Below are 10,520 nucleotides of genomic sequence, written 5' to 3' on the forward strand. Positions count from 1 at the left end.
CTGCGGAACGCGGTGCGGTATTGCTGGCTCAATGTTGTCGACCACTGCAAGCCTCATCAACAGTTCTGTGACTGTGCTGGCCGGCGCAGAGTGTTGGAGATCCACGTCAGTTTACCAAACCACCTCGTCTTCCGAGCTCCCCGATCGCTTATCATGCACGTCTTCATGTGGAAAAGCCAAATTGGATGTGGATGCCGTGTGTGAGTGACTGCAAACAACTATCCCGGGGATGTGGGCTTCCGCCATCCCCGGATGTGCAGCCCTGCCGTCCAGGGATCCATACGATAGCAGTGTCGACACACCATCACCGTTCTCAAGATGGCCAGACCAGATCTTCCACCATCGGGTAATATTACCACAACCACACACCCACCCGGACTTGGAACCCTGGTCCCGCTGATTCTCAACACTTCTCGATTCTGTTTGAGATGCATCTTTGTTTCTAAGTGATGACGACTGCTCTTAGTACGACCCCTGAAGGCTGACAGACGAGAGGTGATGGCATTCACAAGAACTGAGACAAATGCGGGTGAATAGCATCTGTGTCTCCGAAGGGTGCGTCCTGCATGTGGATAGACATCACTTCACATTCGTGCCGTCCTGCGGTTCAAGAACGAGCAATAAGGCTTGCGGCAGCTTGCGCGACTTTCGCGAGCGAACCGTCTCCGCACTGTGTGGCTTATACAAAGACGCCTATGGCGCACAGTGTTGTCGAGCGCGGATTGCATGTGCTTGCTTGATGCAGGTGCTGTATGCAAATGCTGGCTTGGAGAGGTGCGATGCAGTGAAGAGGAATTCAACAGGTTCATCCCAGTACAGGCTGTTCGTACGAATCGTGGAGGACAGAAAACGAGGCGTGACGGCGCTGGAAAAACCTGATACCTAGCTGGTTGGCGGCATAACTCATCCACTCACACTTGCCGGCGGCTGGGTGAGTCACCAAGCTCCACGTCGGTCTGCATGCCGCATGCGCTTACAGCAAACGCGCCGACAGCTTCTGAAACGGCGCCGAAGAGTCTGCAGAATCGGGCGAATACTGACGATAGTGCTGCAGTTGTTGTAGGCCAGACGTCACTTCAAAGATCTGGCAGTGAGGATGAAGCTTGTAACGAGGGTCCCAGATGTGGAGACGGGCGACGCCGCTTGAAGCCGGCTCTAGCGCGAGTGCTCAGACCCTTGTCCAGCTGAGCTCGGCTTGAAGGAGCAAAGAGCAACGCCTTGATCATGCTTTACATGCACAAACCCTTTGCAACAGTGCGTTCATCTGGGTGCCAGCGAAGCAGCATCGTCAGTCCGCCACAACGGCCCGGTGGTGTTGCGTGCTCCTGCCCCACAATCCCCGTCTATAGTGAGGCGCAGACGACGCAACCTTGGACATCTGTCGTGCAGATTTTGGAGCATCCATAACAGCTTGCCGTCGGGCTTGAAACATGGCAGATATGCGATGCTATCGATAGCAGAGATCAGCCGTGCAGACGGGTTGTGACAGGTCGACCTGAGGCTGCTAGCACTTGCGTAATACCGTCGGAGGGCATCCGTTGGAGCGAGTCTGGGAGAGATGGCCCCAATGACAGACGGAAGCTGAGGACAGCAAACAAGCCCTGAAACAGAATCGTGCCCCATCATGCTTCCTGCAGGAGAATTTCAGCGTGCCTGTTTATGATCAGCAGTAACATCGGCCGGGGCGTGCTGGAGGAAGACTCCCGAGGCCGTGAAAGTCGGCGCGTCCGAGATCTGCCCTCCGCCGCCAGCACAGCCTCATCGGCTATTCGCTCAGGTGGCGCATGACTGCCGGACCCTCCGCGTGAGCAGCATCGCACGGTCATGCAGCCTGAGGTTGCTCGAGCACGTTGCCGTTGCGCAAAGCTCCTGCTTCAGTACGCGCTCAGCGGACCTCGACGATGGCACCCTGGGGTGCTTCAGGGCATCGCCCGAACGTTGCGATCACATGGGAAGTGGCTGCGTTGGGCCCTCGAGAGCAGATGCCATCCTGGCTCAGATCCCTGCTGTGCCAGGTGATTGGGCTGCTCAGGTCGCGCCCACCGCTAGCGCAAAGTGACGACGTCCTGTCGGTGAGCCAAGCACTGCCCGTCGACACCCACCTTCGTCAAGCCCCTCGAGACACCACGAGCAGCCGGCCGGTCTCCGTCATGCTGCCCTGGCCCGTATCGCTCAAAAGGGTAGCAAAGCCGCTGTGGTGCGCGCCCCCTTTGGACGCTGGAGGTAAGCTTCTGGAAAACGCGCCATCCATCGCACGACGCCGACGCTCGAGGCCCAGCAGTAAGCGCAGAATCGCACAGCTATAGCCCACAGTACAGGCACCTCCCTCGCGCAAATCGCGTGTAGCGGCGCCTGGCTGCTGCCGGCTGTGCCCTCTACTCGCAGTTTGCCCGGGCTTGCGGGCGCTGAGCAGGTTCTTGAGGGCGTTTCGTAGGCACCGGCGGCGAGCACCTGCTCAGCTGCCATGGTCAGGACCGCGCACAACCGCATCATTGCTGCAGTTTATGCTTTTGGCTACTTCGCAAACGCGTCGCGATGAGCGATCGAAGACCCTTTTGGCCGTCATCTCCGTCTGCATGGCCTAAAGTGGGATTTCGCGTACAGACGAGCATTTTGAGGGCATCGAAATCTCCCGCTCGCAGGCATCCGCCTATCCACGCGTGCGAACGCGGTGCCTCCGGTAAGGTCAGCTTAGACCCGACTAAACCTGCAGCTGCGGGCTCTCGCCGTATGCACGTTAAGCAAGCTAGATGCGCAGTGCAGGAAACGGGGCAGTGTGCATGCACGTCGGCCGGGATGTTTGTGGCCACGCCGGGCGACCCATGATCGACGCTTGTAAGCTCTTAAGAAAGATGCCACCCTCACCACTAGCCTTCCCTACCCTCCACCTCCCACCTCGCCCTCCCCCCTCCTCATTCGCCAGCCCTCTTGTCTCCTCTCTACCTCCACGGCGCGCCCCGAAAAAATTATATCCGCCTGAGACCGAGACAACGGTTTTTTACTTTCGTTTGTTCCCTCGATTTTTGTTGATTCTTCGTCCCATCTAATATCGCCATCTCGCACCACAACGCACCGACCACTTCAACATGCCGATCCAGCTACTACCCGCTTCGGCTGCCGCCTTTGCGCCACGCTCCACCGTCAACGTAGTCTTGAGCTCCAAAGCCGAGCCCTGGTTAACCCAGACCCTGAAGCGCGTCAACAGAGTGAAGCGCCCATTGAACAGTGTTCAGCAACACACTAGATGTCTAACCGAACTTCTGTCTGGGAAAAACGCTTTCTGGTCGCTGAGCTCCATCATGGTCCCGAAAGCCCCAGACTCGGAACTGCGCAAGGACTCTAACCCTCTGGTCGAAGCGCTGTTCAACTACCAGCTGATCCACATCGAGGCGTACGTCGTGCACGTTGACATGGTGTCACAACATGAGGTTGCATTCAAGCTCACACAAGACACCATCGATGCGCTTATCGAGTACCACAAGGACATCTACTCGGTCGACGTTGCTGCCAGCACATGGGAATGGGCCGAGAAGGAGCAGCAAGTCAAGAAGCTCCAGGACGCTTTCGTCCAGGCTGTCAACCGTTACGTGTTCCGCACCGGCGCACGTGCGCTCGAGGGCATGGAGGAGGAAGGCGCCGGAGAGCTCCTCGAGGGCCGAGGCGAGAATGTCAAGGCCGCCGTAATGGGCTTGTTCCAGCCGCTCCTGCCTCCCCCACCCAGGATTGTCGACGTCGTCCGTCCTGCCCCTCTTCTTCCCAGCACTCCCAACGCCGTCAACTGGTGGCAGCCGACGCAGTACTTGTCGCCGCCCCAGATGGACTCGTGGAAGGTTCTCCCCTCGACACCCAGCCCGACAATCACCACCTGCAGCGAGCACTCGCCTTCCTACTGGAGCACCAACATGGGATCTCAGAGCATGGAGCCCTTCCAGCTGCCCTCGCCCACTCCGTCGTTTAGCCAGCCATGCTACAACTCGACGAGTGCGTACTACAGCCCGCCCCAGGCCGTCGCACCAATTCCCTGCCTTCCTCTGCCGAGCGTGCTGGCCCAGCAATGCGGGTCAAGCGCCTCGCACGGTGGATTCGGAGGGTTCGGGTGGGACACGGGTTTCGCAACACAGTACGCAGCGTTCACATAAGCGGAACACGTTAGTCTGTGAGACCCTGTCCCTCGGTCGATGCCTGGAAGCGCGGACTTGGCCAGTCCCCTGAGCGCACCACCTCTTCGACACTATCGGTTCGAGACATCAGCGATATTCACCACATGCTGTCACTGTACAGTACCAAGGCATGGGACGGCGTTGCATCAACATTAGCGAGCGTTTGTTTTTCCTTTTTTCTCCCCTCTTCCCGTACATCTCTCTTGATACCTGTTTGATTTTCCAGCGAGCGCTTTTCTGTGATCATATAATGCCTCCCAAGTCGGATGGCTTCTTTCTTTGTTGCATCTCTGGGAGGTCCGCATTTGCTTTGCATTATCACGGAAGACACGGATACAGATGGCCTCGCGGCTTCCTCGAGTCGGGCACTCGAGCTCTTTCCTTGGAGCTGTTTTTTGTTTTTGTTTAATGTCGTCATGACCGGAACGTTCTTGGTGCGAGCTCTTCATTGAGTCTGGCGAGACCAGCTTTATGAGCCCACGCATTACGATTACGTTCCAACCCACTCGGTCTGGCATAGATTGCCAGCTGGAAGACACTGAGACGAGGGTGTCGACAGAAAAGTTATACACGCGTCTCGACGATGCCACTGTAATAGCTCGCCGCTGGTGGCTGACGTCTGGGGTTGGTGGCAGAAGCAGCACGCAAGGGCGTGACAAGACACGCCAGTCGTGGCCTTGGCTGAAGGGTGGTCCTCTGCTTGCGGAGCAAACATCCTGTCCCCTTGCGCGCTGCTTCTCTGGCCAACTCGAGATGGAAGCCGGCAGCGGCACCAAGCCCAGGCTCAGGCAGTTCCTGGCCACTCCACAGGCGGGAGTGTACAAGAAATATTAAACATGGGAGCTAGCTCCCCTATCTTAAGCAGTCTAAATCTAATAAAAGAAAAGACTACCACTGAAACAAATGAAAACAAATCATTACTTCAAGCCGTGCCTCCTCTCTCAAGTCTCAGAAACACAGCGGTTAAGCGACGTTCGAGCTGCTGTCGCACTGCAAGTGATTCTCGTTCCGTGATTCCGTGCGAGGCCCGTGTCAGTGCGGACCGACGGGGCTCGCCGAGGGGCACTCGGCAGCACGCACAGCAACGGCTGGGGAAGCACGAGCGGGGCCCAGAAGGGCGGCGTGCATGTGCTCGCCCGAGGAAGCAAGCAGGCGCGCAGAAGCGAGAGACGGCGGCGGGCGAGCGGCGGCGGGCGCGGGCATGTCGTGTGAGTGTGCGTGCGCGTTTGGCTCTGTTTCGGCGGTGGTTCCAGGTTGGCGCGGGCTTTGACGTGGTGGGCAGCCGCACATGCTGGCTGTCGGTCGCTCAGCGCTCACCACACTCGCCGCGCCCCCGTGCCCTCGACTCTGCGCATGGCGCCTGTCTGGCCACACTGAAGCAACGCAGCGCCCGAGACCCGGCCGGCCCACGATGCCGCCCGCGAACAGCCCGGTGAGGATGCCCCGGCCAGCGCCCTGCCCGGAGCTGACGTAGTGAAGAACCGCGAGCCCGCACCGAACCGCGAGCCCACGCCGACGTTTGTGTCGGCCCTGCGCGGGCTCGAGAGCGCCAATGAAGACGTGCTCAACCTGGCGGCGACGCTGACGACGCCGGCCCTCGACGACGCCGCACACCTGGACGCCGTCGGCCGCTACCTCGAGGAGCGCAGTCAGCAGCGCCTGGAGCACTCGCGCGAGCAGTTGCGCCAGCTCGAGCGCACGCGCGACGACGTCGACCACGACCGCCTGCGCCGCAGCATGGAGCGCCTTAATCGCCTGCACGAGGCCTCGGCCGCGGCCACGGCTACGCAGTACGGCGAGCGCGTGCCCGCCCAGAACACGCTTTTTGACTGGTCGCCGCTGTCGAGCACCGCCCGTGAGCCCGACGACGACGAGGAGCGCAGTCTGCGCGCGCTGCAGGCCCGGCTGACGTCGACCGACTCGCTGCGCTCCACTGCCATCCTACAGGCAGTACGCCGCCACCCACGCTTCTCCGCCCGCACGCGCGAGTACCTGCGCTACGGCCACGATCGGGAGAGCGAGCGCGAGACGCTGAGAGCCGCCGCCCGTCCTGCTGCCCCGCGCGACACGGCGAGCCTGCGTCGCAGCACACAAGACCCCTGGGCCGCCCCGCGCGAGCGATACCAGGCCAGCCGCAACCTGCCGCCGCAGTCGCAGCCCCCGCCGCCGCAGCCGCAGCCCCCGCCGCCGCCACCGCCGCCTGCCGTTGCGCCCATGCTCGAGCACACGGTCAAGTACCTATCGCGCATCCGCCACGCCAACACGCTCGACGAGAGCCTCAACTGCGCCCTGGAGGCCGGCTTCCTCAGCAAGGACTACTTCTGCATCCAGTACGCCGACTTCCTCACCGACACCCTCAGCATCCCGCCGCCGCGCGAAACCTCCTGGCTCGCCCCGGGCGCTGTCCTCTCCGGCTGCCAGCACGCGACCACGGCTACCGCCACGCCGCCACCCGCCTCAGCCCAGCTGCCGCCCCCGTCGCGACCCTGGCTCAGCACCAGCTATTCCACGCCGCGCAGTCTGGCCTCGTACCTCTCGCCCACCGCGCCGAGGGGGCCGTCAGACCCGTCGCAGCAGCCTCCCCAGCAAGACCGATGGCCGGTCAAGGTCACCGTGCACGCTGTCGACTGGTCTGCCATGTCTCTCTCGGCGACCATGGAGGCCTACAACGTGCCATCACACCCACACCAGCATTCTCTCAACAACTCCAATCCAGCCGCGGCACAGTATACGCGCACGAGCAGCATCACGACGTACCTCGAAGGCGAGATCCTCGATTTCAACACACACACGCTCCTGACCGAGAGTTTCAAGAGCAATGCAGCAAACGACGCGCTGTACTGGCGCAAACTGCCACCGTTCAGGGACATGGAAGATGATCATCTGGTCCTGGCACTCACATCTAGACGATGGTGGGCAGCCCTCAACCGCGAATGGGTGCTGATGCGCTGGAAAGAACGGTGTTTTGTGAAATCCCTGCGCCCCAATAGCAAGCCTCCGAGCCAGTCTCCAGCACCAGGTCCACCAGTCGATGCCTTCGTCGGCGCCGACACAGCCACCGGCGCCGTGGGCCAGGACGAAGAGCGCGAGTACTACGTCTACGACTCGCACACCTTCGCGCGCCACGCCGTCCCGTCCGCCGAAATCCACCCCATCGCCCCGCCCTTCGTCGACGCTGAACACGCCGCCTTCGACGACAGCGGCTGCGGCCTCACCATCTCGGGTTTCTACTACGTGTGTCTGCGCAGAAGCGACGGCCGCGTCGAGGGTTTGTACTATGATCCCATGAGCAGCCCGTACCAGTGCCTGAAGCTGGAGAGCCAGGGCAAGGGCAGTTTTGGGAGTTGGGACTTTGCTTAGCCGGGGAGATGATGTTAGTGAGTGAGTGGTGCTTGCATACAAGGCGTTTTGGTATTCGGTATTTGGTACTTGGATATTGGTTGGGAAGGCGTTTGGTCGCATCGCCCGCTGTGGCTTGGGAGCTTGTTGTGGACTCTTTAGATCGTCTTTGTCTGTTGTGGGCAGGCAGTATATCAGTATCAACATCTACCACATGAATTACATAAATATTGCAGACAGCCTGCTCCGTATCTGAGGTTTGGGTCTGCCGTCATGTGTCAGTTCCTGGCTGTCTGGTCTGTCGATGAGATGTCTGACCTGTCACGAAGCTGCATTGGTGACAAGACTTATTTCATTTTCAATTATGTACTGAAGCAATTGTGTCCTTGAACATTGACCCAAATGTTGGTGATTGTTTCGCCTCAAACGCCGTTGCTGTAAACCCACTGCAAGGTATGCTATAACGTTGCTGCCGCCTCAATAGCACCCGCCGCCTTGAAAGCTGTCTTGTTCGTGATCACAATCTCAACAGGGTACTTCCACTCCATAAACTTTGCCCAGCCTAACAGTCATCAGCCGCTGACGATATACACACTGTCCCTACGTGACGTACCATAGTATGCGAACTTGCGCCCAAAGTATTTCCCAATGTACGGCACCATGACCATTGTCAGCAGGAGCTCCATTTGCTGCAGCGACTCCCTCCATTCCCTTTCTGCGTCTGATACATATTCGTCGTCGTCGGCCGAGGAGTGGGTGGAGGAGGAGGGGAGCGAATCGATGTTGGCCTCGGAGGAGCTCACATGCGGCTCGATGAAGCTGTGGCTGTTGCTCAGGGACATGGCGGCGGTGTGGGGGGGTCTCGATTCGGGGGAGGGGTTGTGTGTTTGGCGACGACTGCGGGCTACCGTAACGACATCAATGAAGCTGCAGCTGGAAGTATGGGGTCGATGCTGCTACGGGTATATCCCGGCGCGTGGTCGATGATGTGAAGCCGACGGCAGGAGCCAATGAGCGAGGGTGGGGCTTAGCGTGCTGTGGCTGACAATCTTGGCATCTCAGAGTCACAGTACTGCGGCAAAAAGAACACTCGAGGTCAAGCTCCGTGTCCGCGACTCCACATTCACCTTCAAGCCTATCGCTACCGATTACTGGGGACACACTGCCCAGGTTCATCACTCCACAGTCCACAGCAAAAGAAACGAGCGCAACCGCAATCATGGCTGACACTGTACGTCACATCGAGCCCCACGTTCGCGATCGAAATACATTGTTCGCGCAACACACGTCGCCACGAACCTACAATCTGCCCACCTATCCGCCATCAGTCGACCGTTCAAAGACGCATATCTGATTTGACTGAACAGGAATCCCCCGAGCGCAAGCCTCGCAAGTCCGTCGCATTCTCCGAGGGCACCACAATCGTCGACAGCGATGGTCAGGTTACTGAATCGAAGGAGACAAACGGCAGTAAGTCATCCGCTGAGAAGCACAGCACCGGCTCTGCATCTGAGGGTAGTATCCCTGGGATACAACACTGAACAAGCGCTGACTAGTGGGGTTGCAGCCGACGACCAGGACGTTGAGGAGGTCACCAAGATGTTCGACGATCTAGCCAAGAAGGTGCGAACACCTACCCCTTACGGCCCCTGCTTTATACGGCTTTTGGACGACGACTGACAGATAACAGAAGAAGAAGAAGTCGACCAAGAAGAAGGAGGGCGAGGAGGGCGAGGACGCTGCCGAGGGTGACTTCGCTGCGCTCAAGAAGAAGAAGAAGGTCAGCAAGAAGAAGGTTGAAGACGACTTCGAGGCCAAGCTTGCTGCTGCTGGTGGCGACGCCGCTGAGGAGGAGGCACCTGCTGCCGAAGAGGAGGAGGTCCAGGAGGGCGACATGATGAAGGGCACCGGCATCTGGTCGCACGAGAACACAACCGCGATCAAGTACGATATGCTCCTGAACCGATTCTTCACACTGCTCCACTCGCAACACCCTGATCTCGCCGGCAACAGCGTCAAGAGCTACAAGATCCCGCCACCGCAGTGTCTCCGTGAAGGAAACAAGAAGACCATCTTCGCCAACATTGCCGAGATTTGCAAGAGGATGAAGCGTACCGATGAGCACGTTACCCAGTTCTTGTTCGCTGAATTGGGTACCAGCGGTTCCGTTGACGGTTCCCGTCGTCTGGTTATCAAGGGTCGTTTCCAGCAGAAGCAGATTGAGAACGTTCTCAGGCGATACATTGTCGAATACGTCACCTGCAAGACCTGCCGTTCTCCCGATACAGAGTACGTTGACCCAATACTCTAACTTTATACACAACTAACGCGACAACAGTCTTTCCAAGGGCGAGAACCGTCTCAGCTTCGTCACCTGCAACAGCTGCGGGTCCAGGCGTTCCGTCCAGGCCATCAAGACCGGTTTCTCCGCACAGATCGGCAAGCGAAGGAGGATGATCAAGACTTAATGAGTTTACGTTTGCGCTTTACGGGTATCGACATGCATTTGCTTGGCTGGGTTGGCGGGCGCTACGGATGTCATGGCGATTCGCGCGTTCGGATGACGGTGTGGCAATGGGGTATGATATGCACGGCTTGGTGTACAAGACTATATAGGAGTGGCTCATGTATATCGACTCACGACGCAATCAAAAGTTCTCCGAGGGTGTTCCTTGGATATCCCAATATTCTACGTTGCCAGAGTTGAATCTGTCGACCGCGCAGAGATAGAGATTCCTCTCCTTACGTATGTCCAAGAATCGTCAAGTCCAAGAATTCCAAAGGATGGAAATTCGCAGATTATACAGCTGGACGTCAGCAAATCACATCTGGACATCCTGTTGCGGGACAGGAGTCGGCGCTTGCAGACGGCACGCCAACGCTCGGACTTGGACCCTGATCCCAGCCTCGGGCATCTTGGAGCTTCAATGTTTGGAAACAAAGTTCATTACGACGATGGCATGCTATCGGATTGCTGCATTGTGTCCAATAAGCTTAAAATAGCGATGCGATTAGCAAGAC

The 10,520-nt window shown here is 58.6% G+C and overlaps 5 protein-coding genes across 5 annotated transcripts; 3 read left to right on the top strand and 2 right to left on the bottom strand.

Moving 5' to 3' along the window:
* Positions 1-2,108: 2,108 nt before the first annotated feature.
* Positions 2,109-2,834, bottom strand: C7974DRAFT_392316 (uncharacterized protein). Its single transcript, XM_046141662.1, has one exon. It carries the CDS (start codon positions 2,491-2,493, stop codon positions 2,173-2,175), a length of 321 nt encoding a protein of 106 aa, XP_045997951.1. The 5' UTR covers positions 2,494-2,834; the 3' UTR covers positions 2,109-2,172.
* C7974DRAFT_167158 (uncharacterized protein) lies at positions 2,791-4,489 on the top strand. The gene has a single exon (XM_046136064.1). The coding sequence runs from the start codon at positions 3,087-3,089 to the stop codon at positions 4,137-4,139; it is 1,053 nt and encodes a 350-aa protein (XP_045997952.1). The 5' UTR covers positions 2,791-3,086; the 3' UTR covers positions 4,140-4,489.
* An 834-nt stretch (positions 4,490-5,323) lies between these two features.
* Positions 5,324-7,808, top strand: C7974DRAFT_392318 (vacuolar import and degradation protein-domain-containing protein). Its single transcript, XM_046141663.1, has 2 exons — positions 5,324-5,592; positions 5,640-7,808. Exons 1-2 carry the CDS (start codon positions 5,449-5,451, stop codon positions 7,518-7,520), a joined length of 2,025 nt encoding a protein of 674 aa, XP_045997953.1. The 5' UTR covers positions 5,324-5,448; the 3' UTR covers positions 7,521-7,808.
* On the bottom strand, positions 7,744-8,463 carry C7974DRAFT_392320 (uncharacterized protein). Its single transcript, XM_046141664.1, has 3 exons — positions 8,113-8,463; positions 7,818-8,061; positions 7,744-7,764 (listed from the first exon to the last, which is right to left on the bottom strand). The coding sequence occupies exons 1-2, from the start codon at positions 8,339-8,341 to the stop codon at positions 7,958-7,960; spliced, it is 333 nt and encodes a 110-aa protein (XP_045997954.1). The 5' UTR covers positions 8,342-8,463; the 3' UTR covers positions 7,744-7,764; positions 7,818-7,957.
* A 125-nt stretch (positions 8,464-8,588) lies between these two features.
* On the top strand, positions 8,589-10,330 carry C7974DRAFT_392321 (eukaryotic translation initiation factor-like protein 2 subunit beta). Its single transcript, XM_046141665.1, has 5 exons — positions 8,589-8,730; positions 8,867-8,969; positions 9,067-9,122; positions 9,190-9,788; positions 9,838-10,330. Exons 1-5 carry the CDS (start codon positions 8,719-8,721, stop codon positions 9,965-9,967), a joined length of 900 nt encoding a protein of 299 aa, XP_045997955.1. The 5' UTR covers positions 8,589-8,718; the 3' UTR covers positions 9,968-10,330.
* Positions 10,331-10,520: the final 190 nt, after the last annotated feature.

Source organism: Boeremia exigua, assembly GCF_020726555.1.
Source record: "Boeremia exigua strain MPI-SDFR-AT-0100 chromosome Unknown C7974scaffold_5, whole genome shotgun sequence".
Taxonomy (NCBI): Eukaryota; Fungi; Ascomycota; class Dothideomycetes; order Pleosporales; family Didymellaceae; genus Boeremia; species Boeremia exigua.

What these genes read in the sequence shown, in the direction of transcription:
- C7974DRAFT_392320 (XM_046141664.1), bottom strand. Translation starts at nt 8,341, where the DNA reads ATGTCCCTGAGCAACAGCCACAGCTTCATCGAGCCGCATGTGAGCTCC. An exon ending in GCGCAAGTTCGCATACTATG is followed by an intron (nt 8,062 to 8,112) that starts GTACGTCACGTA and finishes GATGACTGTTAG; the next exon opens with GCTGGGCAAAGTTTATGGAG.
- C7974DRAFT_167158 (XM_046136064.1), top strand. Translation starts at nt 3,087, where the DNA reads ATGCCGATCCAGCTACTACCCGCTTCGGCTGCCGCCTTTGCGCCACGC.
- C7974DRAFT_392318 (XM_046141663.1), top strand. Translation starts at nt 5,449, where the DNA reads ATGCTGGCTGTCGGTCGCTCAGCGCTCACCACACTCGCCGCGCCCCCG. An exon ending in TGCCGCCCGCGAACAGCCCG is followed by an intron (nt 5,593 to 5,639) that starts GTGAGGATGCCC and finishes GACGTAGTGAAG; the next exon opens with AACCGCGAGCCCGCACCGAA.
- C7974DRAFT_392321 (XM_046141665.1), top strand. An exon ending in TCGACGATCTAGCCAAGAAG is followed by an intron (nt 9,123 to 9,189) that starts GTGCGAACACCT and finishes GACAGATAACAG; the next exon opens with AAGAAGAAGAAGTCGACCAA. An exon ending in TGCCGTTCTCCCGATACAGA is followed by an intron (nt 9,789 to 9,837) that starts GTACGTTGACCC and finishes ACGCGACAACAG; the next exon opens with TCTTTCCAAGGGCGAGAACC.
- C7974DRAFT_392316 (XM_046141662.1), bottom strand. Translation starts at nt 2,493, where the DNA reads ATGATGCGGTTGTGCGCGGTCCTGACCATGGCAGCTGAGCAGGTGCTC.